At 43.1% G+C, this 17418-nt stretch overlaps 1 protein-coding gene across 2 annotated transcripts in view; it reads left to right on the top strand.

The window, feature by feature from the left end:
• The window catches only part of dicer1 (dicer 1, ribonuclease III), a 118139-nt gene that overhangs the window by 42660 nt on the left and 58061 nt on the right, over positions 1 to 17418 (top strand). For both annotated transcript variants that reach the window (XM_033027526.1, XM_033027527.1), the window contains 6 exons: positions 5417 to 5600; positions 8436 to 8598; positions 9821 to 9951; positions 10192 to 10326; positions 13601 to 13761; positions 14744 to 14915. In XM_033027526.1, the coding sequence (XP_032883417.1) occupies positions 5487 to 5600; positions 8436 to 8598; positions 9821 to 9951; positions 10192 to 10326; positions 13601 to 13761; positions 14744 to 14915 (876 nt within the window). In that variant the 5' untranslated portion in view covers positions 5417 to 5486. The remainder of the gene's footprint in view (positions 1 to 5416; positions 5601 to 8435; positions 8599 to 9820; positions 9952 to 10191; positions 10327 to 13600; positions 13762 to 14743; positions 14916 to 17418) is intronic.

A 17418-nucleotide genomic window follows, 5' to 3' on the forward strand; every position in this document is an offset into this window, starting at 1 on the left:
GAATGCAGCCAGTTTTCCCCATACCGCTGAGTACGTAGGTAAGGATATGGCAGATGGGATATAATGTTGAAAAATGTGAGATAATCTATTGTGGGGCGCAAAACCGAAAGCAGCATTTGTTAAATAGTGAGAGATTGGGTAGTGTTGATTTCAAAGGGACCTGGGCATACTTCTACACAGAAGTCCAATGTACAGGTGCAGCAAATGTTTAGGAGTGCCAATGGCCTTATTGTGCGATGATTTGATTACAGCAGAAAATATATCTAATTGTATACAGCCTTAGTTGACTACACTTGGAATATTGTGTACAATTTTGTCATCCTTGTCTAACACAAAACATCCAGCCCATAGAAGGAGTATACTGGTAATTTACCAGGCTGGTACCACACTGGTGGCGTGCTTGTCGTATAAAGTGCGATTTGAGTAGGCAGATACTCCAGTTTGTGTAATTTAGGAAATTGAGAGGCAATCTCATAGAAAAAATGAGGGAGTGTAGCGTAGGTTTACAAGGTTAATTCCCGGGATGGCGGGACTATCATATGCTGAGAAAATGGATCAGCTGTGCTTGTACACTCTGGAGTTTAGAAGGATGAGAGGGGATCTCATTGAAACATATAAGATTGTTAAGGGCTTGGACACACTTAAGGCAGGAAACATGTTACTGATGTTGGGGGAGTCCAGAACCAGGGGCCACAGTTTAAGAATAAGGAGTAAGCCATTTAGAACAGAGACAAGGAAACACTTTTGACTCACAGAGAGTGGTGAGTCTGTGGAATTCTCTGCCTCGGAGGGCGGTGGAGGCAAGTTCTCTGGATACTTTCAAGAGAGAGCTAGATAGGGCTCGTAAAAACAGCAGAGTCGGGATATGGGGAGAAGGCAGGAACGGGGTACTGATTGGGGATAATCAGCCATGATCACGTTGAATGACGGTGTTGGCTCGAAGGGCCAAACGGCCTACTCCTGCACCTATTGTCTATTGTCTAAGAACGTAATGGTCGTTGAGAATGTTTTCCTTGAGTGAGGAATCTGCCACAGTTTGAGAATAAGGGGTAGGTGGTTATGACTAGGAGAAGGAGTTTTGGTCATAAATGACTTGCACCTTATTCTTAAGAGATGGTACATATTTACCTATCCTGATTATTTCTAGAAGCTTGATTATTGTGTGTATTCAAAACCTTGTTGCTTGCTCCACCCGTCTGTCAATCAAAATACCCCTTGCCTGAATCCACCTATCAATCTGAAGAAGGGTCTCAACCCGAAATGTCACCGTTTCACCAGAGATGCTGGTTGACCCGCTGAGTTACTCCAGTCTTTTGTGTCTATATTCCATCTATCACTTGCCAGGCTTTGTCCCTGCCAAAGCTCTTATTCAGCTTTCTCTCCCCTTCCCCACTGCATCAGTCTAATGAAGCATCCTGACCCGAAGTGTGATCAGTCCATTCGCTCCACAGATGCTGCCTGACCCGGTGAATTATTCCAACACTGTGTTTTCCTCAAGATTTCAGACTCTGCAATGTCTTGTGTCTCGATCATGTGACATTGTTCCATATTTTCTTTTTTTAAATACTGTCAATCAGAATTAGAGAACTACTCAACACATCTGTGCAGCATTTTCTCTATAATCGCAATGCAAGTTTTATTTAATTGGCGGATTGGTCGCTTCATTAAAAAGCACGAGAAATACTAGATATTGATGTCTGCTCTCAGTTATCACAACAGTAGTTTCTAGCATGTATAATTGGATTGATCCTGTCCAGAAAGATTTTCGTTCTTGCATAAATAACAATGGAATGCTAAAAGCTAAAGAAAATACTCCTGGTAAAGTTGAAAAAAGAGCTGGAGTTCATGTCACTTGTACCCTAGAGGCTCTGTCTGAAAATTGCATAGGAACACAGAAATAGGAACAGGAATGTCCATTTGGTCCCTCAAGCATGTTTAGGCATTCAATAAGATCTTGGCTGATGTGATTGTTGGCTTCAATTCCACTTCCCTGCCTGATCCCATAATCTTTGATAGATCTACATTCAAAAATCTTTCTTTCAATCTTCAATTTATTTAACGACTTAACATCTGCAACTCTCTAGGGTAGAGGGTTCCAAGGATTGAGAGAAGAAGTCCTCATTTTAGTCTTAAATGTGGACCTTTTTATCCTGAGAACATGCCCCTAGACTCCCCCTCCAAGGAAAATATCTTCCCAACAACATCACACACACACACCTCTCAATCCTGGTGAATCTCGGGTCCTCTCCTCTCAATCCTGGTGAATCTCCTCTGACCAGTCTTTTGTAAAGTGGTCAAATAACATCCCGACTTTTGTTTTATATGCTCAAACTACGAAGGCTACCATGTCATGTGTCTACCTATGTTGTCACATGAAACCTCAACTCCCTCTGTTTATCAACATTTCTCAGTGCCCCACCATTTACTATAAATGCAGTAACTATCTTTGACCTCCCATTTGTCGGAATTAAATTCCATCTGCCTAAAACCTGCCCCACTTTCTGCCTTATTGATATCCTTCTATAACCTTAGACAACCTTCTTTACCCCCCCCACACTGCTCGTATCAATAGACAATAGGTGCAGGAGTAGGCCCTTCGAGCCAGCACTGCCATTCAATGTGATCATGGCTGATCATCCACAATCATCAGTACCCCGTTCCTGCCTTCTCCCCATATCCCCTGACTCCGCTATCTTTAAGAGCCATATCTAGCTCTCTCTTGAAAGTATCCAGAGAACTGGCCTCTACCGCTCTCTGAGGCAGAGAATTCCACAGACTCACAACTCTCTGTGAGAAAAAGTGTTTCCTCGTCTCCATTCTAAATGGCTTACCCCTTATTCTTAAACTGTGGCCCGTGGTTCTGGACTTCCCTAACATCGGGAACATGTTTCCTGCCTTTAGCGAGTCCAAACCCTTAACAATCTTATATGTTTCAATAAGATCCTCTCATCCTTCTAAACTCCAGAGTATACAAGCCCAGCTGCTCCATTCTCTCAGCATATGACAGTCCCGCCATCCCGGGAATTAACCTTGTAGACCTACGCTGCACTCCCTCAATAGCAAGAATGTCCTTCCTCAAATTAGGGGACCAAAATTGCACACAATACTCCAGGTGTGGTCTCACTAGGGCCCTGTACAACTGCAGAAGGACCTATTTGCTCCGATACTCGACTCCTCTTGTTATAAAGGCCAACATGCCATTCGCTTTCTTCACTGCCTGCTGTACCTGCATGCTTACTTTCACAGACTGATGAACAAGAACCCCCCAGATCCCGTTGTACTTCCCCTTTTCCCCAACTTGACGCCATTTAGATAGTAATCTACCTTCCTGTTTTTGCTACCAAAGTGGATAACCTCACATTTACCTACATTAAACTTCATCTGCCATGCATCTGCCCACTCCCCCAACCTGTCCAAGTCACCCTGCATTCTCATAGCATCCTCCTCACAGTTCACACAGTATCACTTGAAAACTTACTAATTATGCCTCCTACATTCATATCCAAGTTGTTAATGCATTTCACAAAGAACAAGGATCAACTGATCCCTTGTGTAGCTCTGGTGATAGATTTCTAATCAGAATGCACCATTAGGCCATTACCTTCTGCCTCCTATTGAAAATCATTTTTGGATCCAATTAGCCACTCACCTTGGACCCTAGGTGCGTTCTGGATCAGCTTACCATGCGGTCCTTGCCAAATGCCTTACTAAAGTCCACATGGTCATCAAACGCCCTGCGAGGAGAGATGAAAGTTGTGGCGATTAGGCAGTAGGGTTAAATGACTCGTTCAGTGGGAGGCAGAGCAGAAAAGGGACCCACTTTTTCACTGTCTCGTACAATTACAGAAACCAGCCGAGTTCTGGGACATTATCAGGAGCATTCACTCATTGACAAACCAAAAATGTTTCAGCTCAATAATTTGGTTTGATATCAACTAACAAGATCCTGAAAATCCAGATGTAACCTTGCTAGTTTATTTGTGGTTATAAATGGTATAAGTTTATAAATGGTTACAGTAGATGAGGTTCATCTGTGTCAGGAATGCTAGAAGGATTTTTAGATTTTTTTTCAAGTAAATCCTAACCAATTATGGTACTTTTAAAAGTCACCCCTGTTGTGTCATTATCAGGAACTGACAAGAAATCTGGGCAAAAATCATATCCATGCCCTGGAAAGTTATGCTGCTGTTATTTTTTTTGTTTCTGACTTAACCCATGTCACCAGAAGTAAACAACTGTGGTAACAAGTAGCTGCAGATGCTAGTTTATCGGGTCAGGCAGTAATTTACCGGGTCAGGCAATATTTCTGGAGAACACGTATAGCTGGCGTTGCAAGTCGGAGCCCTTCTTCAGGCTTAACTCGACCTGAATTCCAGGCAAATTACGGATTTTTTTTTTAAAAGGACTCTCCAGAGATCTGTGGAGATGGTCATTGAATGTAAAGACTGGAAATTTTAAATTACCAGTGAGAAGAGATATTGGGAGAGGACAGAAAAATGATCTCTGTGCCAAAGATTATCAAGTGGTATGTGGAGAATGCGGAAAATTATGTTGAGGCCAAGGTTGGATCAGCCATAGAACACAAAAGTACTGGAGGAATTCAGCAGGGCAGGAAGCATCTTTGGAGGATGTGGATAGGCAACTTTTCGGGTCAGGACCCTCTTCAGTTTGAAGAAGGGTCCCAAACAGCTCCTCCAACACTGTGCTTTGCACAAGATTCCAGCATCTGCAGTTTTTTGTATCCATTGGATCAGCCATGCTCTTACTGAATGGCAGAGCAAGCTTGCGTGAATGAATAGCATACTTCTAATTATGTTTCTGATCAGACATTTGGAGCCAACGTATAGAGTTACGAGGATATTGCCAGCACTCGAGGGCCTGAGCTTTACGGAAATGTTGGGCAGACTATTCCTTGGAGTGCAGGAGGCTGAGGAGTTATAGGGGTAAATTTTAAAAAAAATATCGGGGGAGGAATAGATAAGGTACATGCAGAGCGTCTTTTGCCCACAGTAAGGGAATCGAACCAGAGGACACGGGTTTAAGGTGCGAAGGGCAATATTTAATAGGAACCTGAAGGACAACTTTTTCACTCATTGTATGGTGGGTATATGGAATGAGCTGACAGAGGAGGTAGTTGAGGCAGGTACTATAACAGCATTCATAAGACGCTTGGCCTACATTGATAGGAAAGATTTAGAGCAGTATGGGCCAAAAGGGGACAAATGAAACCAGCTTAGATGGGGCATCTTGGTCGGCATGGATGAGTTGGGTCAAAGGACCTGCTGTATGGCTCTATGTCCAAATAAAGTGGTACTAGTCGATTTTGAAGTTTGCACTGGCACATCATGTTTTGGGATTGTAAAGAGGTTTTCTTTGACACTGGATGATTCATTGTTCTGAATGGTTACCCCCTTAGTCTTTGCTGGAACAAATGAAATGACAGAAACACTGGATGTATGAGAGGACCTGTATTGTGAAATCTCAGCATGGCAGGATTACAGCTCATGACGCCTGCTTCATCACCAATGGGCCCTTTTTTTGGACTGCCGTGGCAACAGGAAGCTATCCATGATAACATTTTTACACCACGGAAATATCAGGTATGTGTTGTTTGATGTCAAATGTAAATGATGCAAAATAGAATGGGGAAAGCATGAAACCCTTGTTGAACTTGCTAAGACCAATCCTTAAACCTGGTGCCCTGGACAGACAAAACAAGTTAAATTATAGACTTTGTTTTGTTCCTCGTTCCCTTTTCCATTAGCATTGTGGATATGGAACTGGACTGGTATCTAGAGTCATTGATTCTTGGCCTGGAGATGAGTGCATCCCACCAGAGTTAGTGGGAATTCAAAGTCAGAACGTCGTACAGCATTGAAACACCTCATCCTACCGTGTCCATTAAGTATACTTATCCCATTTTCCAGCATCCGGCCCATAGCCTTCCATGCCGTGGTAATACAAGTGTTCGTCTAAATACTTAAATGTTCAGAATCTCTGCCCCACAGGCACCGTATTTCAGATTCTAACCACTCGTGAGGCAAAATAAACATCTTGCATGGATACCCTCGAAATCATCTAGATCTTGCCTTAAATCCATGTCTGCTGGTTTTAGATTCCATTTAGATTTAGATGGAGTAACTCAAGATTTCTACCCATGAAAGCCCCTTATAATTTTTTTTTAAAGCTTCAATCATGTCCTCCCCTTCAGCCTCCTCTGTTCCAAAGAACATAAACCCAACCTATCTTGGTGAAATTGTGTAGTCTTTTTGCTGAATGGACAGTACGTAACAATTTTTTTTCACTATACCATGGTACGCATGACAATAATAAATTAGACTAAGCTAAACTTCTCTGTACCCTCATTTACCAGGAGTAGGAGAATCAAGAATCTTCATCTCAGTGTTAGTGAATGAATAACTTTTAACCAGAGTAGAGGAATCAAGAACCAGAGGACATAGGGTTAAGGTGAGAAGGAAAATATTTTATAGGAATCTGGGGTCAAAGTTTTAATTCTGGGTATGTGGAACAAATTGCCAGAGGAGGTAGCTGAGGCAGGTATTATAGCGGCATTCAAAAGACACTTGGGCAGGTACACGTATAGGAAATGTTTAGAGGGATATGGGCCAAACACGAGCAGGTGGGACTGGCATAGATGAGGCATCTTGGTCGGCTGAAGGGCCTGTTTCTGTGCCTATGACTATGACTGAGACTCCAGTGCAATCACATCCTTCCCATGTGGCGGCCAGAACTGTACACAGTTGTTGCAATCCATTTAGTACTGTCATTGTAAGCCAAACTACTATTTGATAGTCATAGAATGGTACAGCATAGAAACAAGGCCAAATGGTGTTTGAACGTACACTATGCTTGGGCATAAGATTATATTCAGCCACAATGCATACCATGACCAAAAGGACTTGGTAATTCTGACTCTTGCTTCAGTATGGCTTGGGAAGCCAACTGTTAGTTATTTAATTATTAGTTGTTGCGCCCTGGCCACTCCCTCTTCTACCCTCTCCCATCAGGCAAAAGGTATAGAAGTGTGAAAATGCACACCACCAGTTTCTTTCCAGCTGTTATCAGGCAACTGAATCATCATACCACAACCAGAGAGCAGTGCTGTGCTACTATCTACCTCTTTGATGACCCTCGGACTATCCTTGATCGGACTTTGCTGGCTTTACCTTACACTAAACGTGATTCCCTTATCATGTATCTATACACTGTAAATGGATCGATTGTAGTCATGTATTGTCTTTCTGCTGACTGGTTAGCACGCAACAAAAGCTTTTCACTGTATCTCAGTACACGTGTCAATAAACTAAAGTGTACTGAACTCAACCAAGGAATCACTGCCGAGAATGGAAAGTACATCATGGGTTGGCGGCGCGACCGACGTCGCAGCGGCCTCTGCAGTCCGTCTGTCTTTTTTTATTTTATTGTCCTGTAGAGTGTAAAGTTTGTGGTGGGTTTTTGACTGTGTATGTGTGGGGAGGCAGGGGGGTGGGTGGGGGAAACTTTTAGATCTCTTCCCTGTACGGGGACCCGACCTTTTCCCTGTCGGGTCTCCGTTGCCGTTGGGGCCTAGCACCGTGGTGCGGCCTCCAACCAGAACGACAGCTCAAGTCACGGAGCCTGCGGAGCTGCCGACCTACCATCGTAGAGCTGGCCAGCTTCGGAGCGTGGAGAGCTGCGGTGGCACGCTGCTGCGACCCGACTCCGGTGGATGGTGACACCGGGAGCTCGTGGGTCCCCGGTGGGAGACTGCGTTGCGGGTCACCGGCAACGGCGACTTCTCCCACTCGAATTGCGGGGTTGAGAGTGACCTGGAGCGGGGCCTTACATCGCCCGGCGCGGCTTTAAATGGCCGCGGACTTGCTAGCGCCCGCCGGGGGCTCCAACATCGGGACCCGGAGCGGGGCCTTACATCGCCCGGCGCGGCTTTAAATGGCCGCGGACTTGCTAGCGCCCGCCGGGGGCTCCAACATCGGGACCCGGAGCGGGGCCTTACATCGCCCGGCGTGGCTTTAAATGGCCGCGGACTTGCTAGCGCCCGCCGGGGGCTCCAACATCGGGACCCGGAGCAGGGCCTTACATCGCCCGGCGCGGCTTTAAGTGGCCGTGGGACTTGCTTGCGCCCGCCGGGGGCTTTGACTTTGACTTCGGGAGAGGAATGGAGAGCAGGGGAGAGACAAGACTTTGCCTTCCATCACAGTGAGGAGGAGATTCACTGTGATGGATGTTTGTGTAAATTGTGTTGGTGTGTGTCTTGGTTCTTTTCTTGTATGGCTGCAGAAACCAAATTTCGTTTGAACTTCATGTGAGGTTCAAATGACAAATAAACGGTATTGTATTGTATTGTATTATTGTATTAACAAAGTTTCACCATTATTATCTTGCTTCAAAACTGAAAGATTTGTTGTCTTTTACAGGTTGAACTTCTAGAAGCAGCTTTGGAACATAATACTATCGTTTGTTTAAATACTGGCTCAGGGAAGACTTTTATTGCAGTGCTACTCACAAAGGAGTTATCTCATCAGATCAGGGGACAGTTCAACAAGAATGGCTCGAGGACTGTGTTTTTAGTTAGTTCAAGTAAGTATCATTTACATAGTAGTGCAGCCATTTCAACCTTCTGAAATGACATTTAAATTGTACAGTCTGTTCTTTAGATTTAGTTTAGAGATACAGCGTGGAAACAGGCCCTTTGGCCCACCGGGTCCGCGCCGACCAGCGACCACTTTTCAACTGGATATTGGGAGTCCTTTCAATGGATAACTATGAAAATTGTTATAATTTTGGTTTCAGTTATTTAAAAAATGCCTCGGCAATGCTCAGTACAACTGAAACCTTCAGGGAAGGAAACATATCATTCGTGCCCCATCCAACCTAATTGTCTTCAAAGCCACCAACACGGTTGATTAGTGTCATACCGCACAGAAACAGGCCCTTCCGCCCAACTGGTCCATGCCAACCAAGAAGATCGCCCGCATTTGTTCCATATCCCTCAAAAGCTTTCCTTTCTATATCACTGCCCAAATGTCTTTTGAATTATGTTATAATACCTACTTCAACTATCTCCTCTAGCAACTCGTTCTATATACCCTCCACCCTGTGTATGGAAAAAGTTGCCCCTTGGTTTCCGATTAAATGTTTCCACTCTCACCTTAATTTCAGTTCGGGTTGATCAGTGATACACAAGTACAGATATAAAGCAAAGCACAGTGATCAGGCTTGGGTAATCTTTGGCTGTAGGCAGAGAAAGTGGGTAATCTTGGAGTGCTGCTTCCATTTACACGACTCCATTGCTGGCTGGCAGACTGGCACTAAACATGGGACATTCAGGGCAGTTTAACTCCGATATTCTGCGGACCCATTGACAAAATGTTAGAGTTCCTTAAAGTTATTGTTTAGCTGATCATCAGCGCATGTGCCTTTTCCCCACAATAGGGGAACCAAGAACCAGACGACATACGTTTAAGGTAAGTGCGTAAAGATTGAATAAGAAACTATTTCATTCAGATGGTTGTGCTTATATGGAATGAGCTGCCAGAGGAGTTAGATGAAGCAGGTACTATAATAATATTTAAAGGCATTTGGAAAGGTACATGGATAAAAAAGGTTTAGAGGGAGGTGGACCAAACGTGATCGGGGGGACCAATGTAAACGTGGCAACTCGGTCGGCATGAACGAGTTGGACCAAAGGGCTTGTTTCCGTGCTATATGACTCTAGGACTTATACAGCTGTACGTTGGGAAATTAAATAGAGATGATATTTGTGTTTCTGGACTGTGTAACGGGGGATTTTGTTTCCTAGCATCCTCTGTGGCTCAGCTAGCAGCAGCTGTCAAGACTCATTCTGATCTGAAGGTTGGGGAGTATTCTGTTATGGAGAACGTTGAGTCATGGACATGGGAAGAATGGAATAAACGCTTCAGTGGACAGCAGGTATTCCCACGTGTTATTTCTTTATTTGTGTGTCTGGACCTGAGTGTTGCTGGGACCATCCATAAAAACACAATACAATTGGTGATTTCTTACTTTTGAGAGAGCGCGGGTTGTGAGAGTGCATTGAGAGATGCGGTTTGTGTCGCATAGCGAGTAGCCTATCTTTACTGGGCTTAATGATTTTTTTAATATAAAATCCACTGAGATTGACCTGTTCTTCCCTTTGTTGTGTTTGCACAGGTGCTAGTTATGACTTGCCACATCTTCTTGCACATATTGAAGAGAGGCTACATTCTCCTCTCGAATATCAACCTGCTGGTGTTTGATGAATGTCACCTTGCAATTAAAGACCATCCCTATCAGGAAATTATGAAGGTATGACAGTCTGCTGTGGAGGCCAAGTCATTGCGTATTTTTAACGCAGAGATTGACAGTTTCTTGATTAGTAAGGGCATCAAAGGCTATGGGGAGAAGGCAGGAGAATGAGGTTGAGAAGGAAAAATAAATTGGCCGTGATCAAATGTTGCGTAGACGCGACGGACTGAATGGCCTTCTACTCCTATGTCTTAAGATCTTGTGATGTCGCAATCATTTACGAATCAATCACCCATAATATTTCACACCAGGAATTTAAAAGACGTGAGGGTGCAGGAGTCTGGGGATGGGTAACTGGGCAATTTGATTTGATGTTTCCAAGTCCTATATTTGTTTTCTTTAAAATTCAGGTTTAAATAAAGATGCGTTGAATCAACACTATTGCCTGTGTGACACCCTGGGCTGGAGTGGTTTTGCATTCTTTCCTTTATTCAGTAAACATTGGGACTTAACAATGAAGAAAGTGTACATAACGATTTTTCATCTTCATAATTTCATAGTGACATAGAAGGCAACTGTTGAAGTCAACTCTCAGCTAGCCCATCATTTCATTTCTTTCCTTGAAACTTATTTAGGCTCCAATGCCTATGCGAACCCCCCCCCCCCCCCCTGATTTTCCCAGCATCCACCTACACCAGGTGTAATCGATAGCCATTAGCTTAAAAAAACATTGCCACCTGCAGGTTCTGAGGGCTCTCTTTCCATTTAATTCTTCCTCCAAAGCAGGTTTACATAAGATGGCAGCAAATACTTGTGTGTGATCTCGAACTGTATCTCTATCTCACTCAGCTCATCCCATGAATATGTTCAATAGTGGAAATGTCCATATTGATTATAGAAATGTAGCATCTGTTTCTGTTTTACTTTCTCCACGCTACCTACCTGTGACATGATGGAGGCAATTTTTCAGACAAAAGGCTTCATAACTCAGCTTCATTCGCCATTATTGCTCTTTGTTAAAAGTGCAGTTCATTTGTGTTATTGAACTTGTCAACTTGATTGATTTGTCTAATCCTGTGGGTGGAGAGGCTATGGAGTATTTATTGGAATTTTTATTGCATCTGGCAAGAATTGCAGAGACTTGTGTTTCCTCTGATAAAGCATAAATGATTTAAATATTTGTAAAATGACATTTTTACTCAGATGCACTTAAAAGTCATCTTTAAGTCGGGAAATTTTGATAGGTTTGCTGCTGGTAGGGTCACATGTTTAACTTTTAATGACATGGTGTATTGTGCCAAAGAGTGTTCACCATTCACTTTTCTAAAAATAAGAGATCTTGGAATGACAAGTGCTGTCATCTGTAAAATTGCTAATATTGTAGTTTTACCATTATCCATCTGACATGTAGAACTTGTAATTTTGACTGTTTATCACTTTGTAAAAGTTTACATCAGTGGTGTGGATACATGTACTTGTTACTCGATCTGCCTGGCTTACACAGTGGAAGGATAGAGATTGATTTTAATGGTGCCTTTTGTTGGTCTCATTCCAAATATCCTAAAGTGCTCGACAGTCAATGAAATCTTTTGGAATTTTAAAATCTAGAAGCCAATTTACACAGAGCACTCCCAAACAGCAGCAGAATATTTTTTTGGTTTCATCAATAGATTAGTAAATATTAGTCAGAATGAGGGGAAATCGCCTGTGCTCTTTGAACTAGTGACATTTTTGGGCCCCGTCAGTAAGGCAGGTGGTTTAACGCCTAATCTGAACGTCAGCACATTAAATCATGTGTTTTAAAACCAGGGGGTAGGTCACTTGGACCCTGTTGCTGCTCTGCTGTTTAACATGATTCATCTGAATTATAACTTTCAACTGTTATGTTCTTGTTTACTTTGAGTAACCTTTCATCCCTTATTGATCTAAAATCGGCATTACAACGATTTGTAAACGTCTCCCGCCCTTTGAGGGAGAGAGTACCAAAGACTAGAACCTTAGTAGATGGGCAGCTTCTTATTTCTGAATAGTGACCTTTTAGTTCTAGACTCCCCACAAGAGGAAACATCTTTGCCTCATCCCTCCTATCAAGACCCCTCAAGATCTTGTGTTTTAATCAGGTCTCTCTTTTCCAAACCTCCGAGGATACAACCCAATCTGACAAAAAAGCATTTTCTTTCTTCTGCGCTATAATGTCAGTGTAGGTTTTTTGTGTCTACATTAGTGGGGTAGTACACAAAACCAGGACCCTTTGACATAATGAGGATTCTACCCAATATGTCACCACTGGCATAAAATTAAACAACTCCAAAACAAATTAGGCTACCGTAAAATGGTACCATGGTGTCGCAGCTGGTCGAGCCGCTGTCTCAAAGTGCCAGAGAGCCGGATTCATCCTGACCTCAGTTGCTGTCTGTGTGACGTTTGTATGTTCTCCCTGTGACAGCATGGGTTTTATCTGGGTGCTCTGGTTTCCTCCCACATCCCAAGGATGAATGGATTTCCGGATTAATTGGCCTCTATATGAAAAAACGTCCCTAGTACAGAGAGTGGGCGAGAAATTTGGATAACCTAAAACTAACACGAACGGGTGATCGATGGTCGGCCTGGACTTGGTGGGCCGAAGGGCCTAGTTCCATGCTGTATCTCTGAACTTAACTAAACTGAATTTAAAATGCTGCATAGTTGAAATATTTTGTTTCACCCCATCTATAATCTGAATTTGGACAATTACTTAGGAATTTTAGTTTTTTAATTGCCTGAATTATTATTGTACTAGATTTTATAAATTCTGAAAGGATAAAAGTGGATTTTCCCACTTTTAGCTGTGGAATCCATAGCTAAAAGTGGATTTTCAGCAGAAAATATTTTCCACTTTTGAAAATGACCAGCCAAAGCAGGCTGCATACTGGGAAGATATGAAATATGAAGAAGGGTCTCAACCTGAAACGTCACTCATTCCGTCTCTCCAGAGATGCTGCTTATCCCGCTGAGTTACTCCAGCCTTTTGTGTCTACTGGGATGATATGTATGTTCTTACTTGGCATTTTCTGCTAGTCATTCTTTGCATGGTGCTGGATGAATGGCAAACCAGCCAGGTTCAATGGGTTTACTGGGATATTTCATGGAATAGCTGCTGAATAAAGGGCTCTGGGTTCAACGGATTGTTTTACTTCCCTCAATGTAGCGACTGCAGCCGGTTGTGTGTCAACTTTTAACTTTACCGCTGGTGACTCTCGTGATCTGAATTTGATCATTAAAAGTAAATAAACATCTAGAGTGATTCATTCTTTTTGTGTGAGCACTATCCTAACTTTATCTTCCTGCTTCTCAGATGTGCGAGCTAAATCCCTCGTGCCCTCGTATCTTGGGATTAACTGCCTCCATTTTAAACGGGAAATGTGACCCTTCTGAACTGGAGGAGAAGATTCTGAAGCTGGAAAAGATTCTCAGGAGCAGTGCAGAGACTGCCACTGACTTGGTGGTGTTGGACAAGTGAGTTGTAAATACACATTACTATTTTCATCATTGTTTTCCTGTTTCATAATGACAGAAGGCCAGCTCTCAGAGCAATCCCAGCAATCCCTTGCCTCAACTTGCATCTTTATGAGCTGCTCCTTTTTCATGCATGTCAACTTCCCCTTGGTTCTCCTGACATGCACCTGGTTAGTGGTAACTCGGACTAACCAATTGACCAACTAGTTAGGAGAAACAAGGAATTGCAAATGCTGGTTTTAAAACAAGAAGACACAAAAGTGTTGGGGTAACTCAGCAGGTCAGGCAGCATCTCTGGAGGACATAGGCACGTTCGGGTCGAGACCCTTCTTCAGACTACCTAGTATGCTTTTGGAATGGGGGTTGGAACAGGTGCTCCCAGAGAAAACTCTGTCACAGGAAGAGTGTGTAAACTCCCTGTATGTCAGAACTGATCCTGAGACTATCTGCAGTGCTATTGTGCCGTCCTTTATAATCTGGTTTCTGAAGTCTACTGGAGGAACATGGAGGGTCGAGCAGCATCTGTGGAGGGAGAGGAACTGTCAGCTTTTTAGGTGAAAGCCACTGGACTCGATCAACTTGAAAGGTTAACTCTCTCCCTCTCCACGGATGCCGCCCGACATGTTAATCCTACACTTCATTGTTACTGCTGACTTTCAATGTTTCATGCATGAAAGCAGTCAACTTTCTCTTAATGTCAGCATTCGTTAACCTTTCACAGTTGAAATAATTCTTCTTTTCTGTTCTCACCGTTGACCTCATTATATTCAATTTGCTTTGTTTTTGTTGCTAATTTAACCAGTTTTTGTATATTTTTGCAGATTTATTCACTTCTCAGAATAAGGGTCTTGCCAGCTCGGCCAGCATTTATTGCCGATTCTACCTGTCTTCACTTTGTCTACATTCTTAATGCACCGTACTCAATCCCTTAATTTAATTTATTCATTTATGCTTCATTTATTCTCTCTCTCCTACCTAATAGGTATTCTTCTCAGCCTCATGAGGTTGTGCTCGATTGTGGCCCATATGAGGATAAAAGTGGATTATATAAAAAACTTTTAAAAGAATTGGACGAAGCACTTAATTTTATTAATGACTTCAATAATGTATCTGCACGCTGTGATGATCGAGGCCCAACTTCAATCCCTAAGCAGGTATGTGTTTGTACTCTTTGTGTTTCAGTTCTGCGGTTTTCTATGAATTGTTACACTTGACAAGGCTTCAAACATTATTTACTTGAGAGAAGTTGCTGAGTGAAGCCTGGCAGGTTCCTGAGATGTGTGTGAGAAATCTTTTCCACCAGCCGCTGAAAGTCCTGTTTAGATTCGAAGATGGACGCATGACACTTCAGGGGGATTTAAAAAGCATCAAACTTCTTAATGCTGGAGGCAGGGGTATCTAATGAAAACCAAGTCGTTTTTTTGCCTTCTTAATTAGTTTTCTGAGAACTACCACTTGTGCATCCTACAATTGCTAGTTATTGAGTCGAGTGGAATATCTTGGGAAACCTTTACGTAACCTGTGGAATGAAGATTACTTTGAGTTGATGAGTTTGGGTCTGAGGCAAATTTATTTTCTTCCTAAAGATAACATTTTGTACATTCATGATGCACTGCTTTTCGTTGTAGCAGGGAAGGTCAGGTTGACAATCCACAATCACTTCTGAGATCCATTAATGTGAAACATGTTTAATTTTAACCATAGCTAACCTGATGCAGATATTTTATCATTTATATCAATATTTTTTTAATTTATTAACAGCCATGCTTATGTTTAGAGTACTACGAAACTACCACAATAAGGTTTTGTCCGTATAACTTTGGAAAATTTCAAAATCCTTTACCTTCTTGGATACTCATAACTTTATTTTTTGATCCCTCTGGGAACTAGTTGATTTTAATAAATTGAACACTGGAAATACTCAGCAGGTTGGGCAGCAACTGTGGAAAGATGAACTTGATGTTTAAGAAGGAACTGCAGATGCTGGAAAATCGAAGGTACACAAAAATCCTGGAGAAACTCAGCGGGTGCAGCAGCATCTATGGAGCGAAGGAAATAGGCAAAGTTTCAGGCCAAAACCCTTCTTCAGACTGATGGGGGGTGGCGGGGAGAAGAAAGGAAAAAGGAGGAGGAGGAGCCCGAGGGCTGTGGGATGGGAGGAGACAGCCCGAGGGCTGAGGAAGGGGAGGAGACAGCAAGGGCTAACAAAATTGAGAGAATTCAATGTTCATGCCCGCAGGATGCAGACTCCCCAAGTGGATGGGGAATGGGAGGGGGAGTTGAAGTGCTGAGCCACCGGGAGGTCAAGTTGGTTATTGCGGACCGAGCGGAGGTGTTCGGCGAAACGATCGCCCAACCTCCGCTTGGCTCACCGATGTAGATCAGCTGACATCTAGAGCAGCGGATGCAATAGATGAGGTTGGAGGAGATGCAGGTGAACCTCTGTCGCACCTGGAACGACTGCTTGGGTCCTTGAATGGAGTCAAACACCTCCGCTCGGTCCGCAATAACCAACCTGACCTCCGGGTGGCTCAGCACTTCAACTCCCCCTCCCATTCCCCATCCGACCTCTCTGTCCTGGGTCTCCTCTATGGCCAGAGCGAGCAACACCGGAAATTGGAGGAACAGCACCTCATATTCCGCTTGGGGAGTCTGCATCCTGCGGGCATGAACATTGAATTCTCCCAATTTTGTTAGCCCTTGCTGTCTCCTCCCCTTCCTCAGCCCTCGAGCTGTCTCCTCTCAGCCCTCGGTCTCCTCCTCCTCCTTTTTCCTTTCTTCTCCCCGCCACCCCCCATCAGTCTGAAGAAGGGTTTCGTCCCGAAATGTTGCCTATTTCCTTCGCTCCATAGATGCTGCTGCACCCGCTGAGTTTCTCCAGCATTTTTGCGTACCTCCAAATAATTATTGATGACTTGTTAAGTAGTTTCAGCATTTTTTTTTCAGATTTCTGGTATCTATGCTGTTTTGCCTTTTTATTGTTTACATTAAATGATGAACTGCATTACAAATTTAAATTTATGACATTAATTGAAGTAAATTTGCCAATTCATTATAAAAATTCAATAGTAATTGTATGATAAATTGTAATGTTTTCTCCCAGAACAATTGAGGTCGAAACAAAATGGAAGCTCTTAGTTTTAATGTGTGGTAACTAAATATTGGTTACAATTGGCTATTTTAGTATCACCCTCCTCCCCATGGCCCTTAGTACCACCATTTGATAGTCACCCAATCACCCTCGACTTGAATGAAACGGCAACCTTGCCTTATTTGTGCATACACCAAATCAGCAAAGAAATTTGAACAGGGTGTGTTGAATGGGCATCTTTAATGCGTTGGTTTTATATCCCCTTAGTGAATAGTTTTAGGGGGCTTTGATTCAGAGTTTCAGTGAAGGAATTGTGTAGATTGTAAATCTATGCACATGCCTTCTCGATGCCCACCCTTCTACACTCACCGAAGGGATATATCCCCAGTCCGCCGAGCCTTCTGGTCTAATCACCAGCAGCAGTTCCTTCATGACCCACGTTGTAACAGGAGACCGTTCCCATTATCTGTCTGCTGTCGATAAAGGTTTCAGCAGCAGTTTGAGTAGCCTTTCTGCAGACCAACGTATGGGTTCAGTCATTTCAACATGCTATAAAATGAGTAACC

This window comes from Amblyraja radiata, chromosome 9 (assembly GCF_010909765.2).
Source record: "Amblyraja radiata isolate CabotCenter1 chromosome 9, sAmbRad1.1.pri, whole genome shotgun sequence".
Lineage (NCBI taxonomy): Eukaryota > Metazoa > Chordata > Chondrichthyes > Rajiformes > Rajidae > Amblyraja > Amblyraja radiata.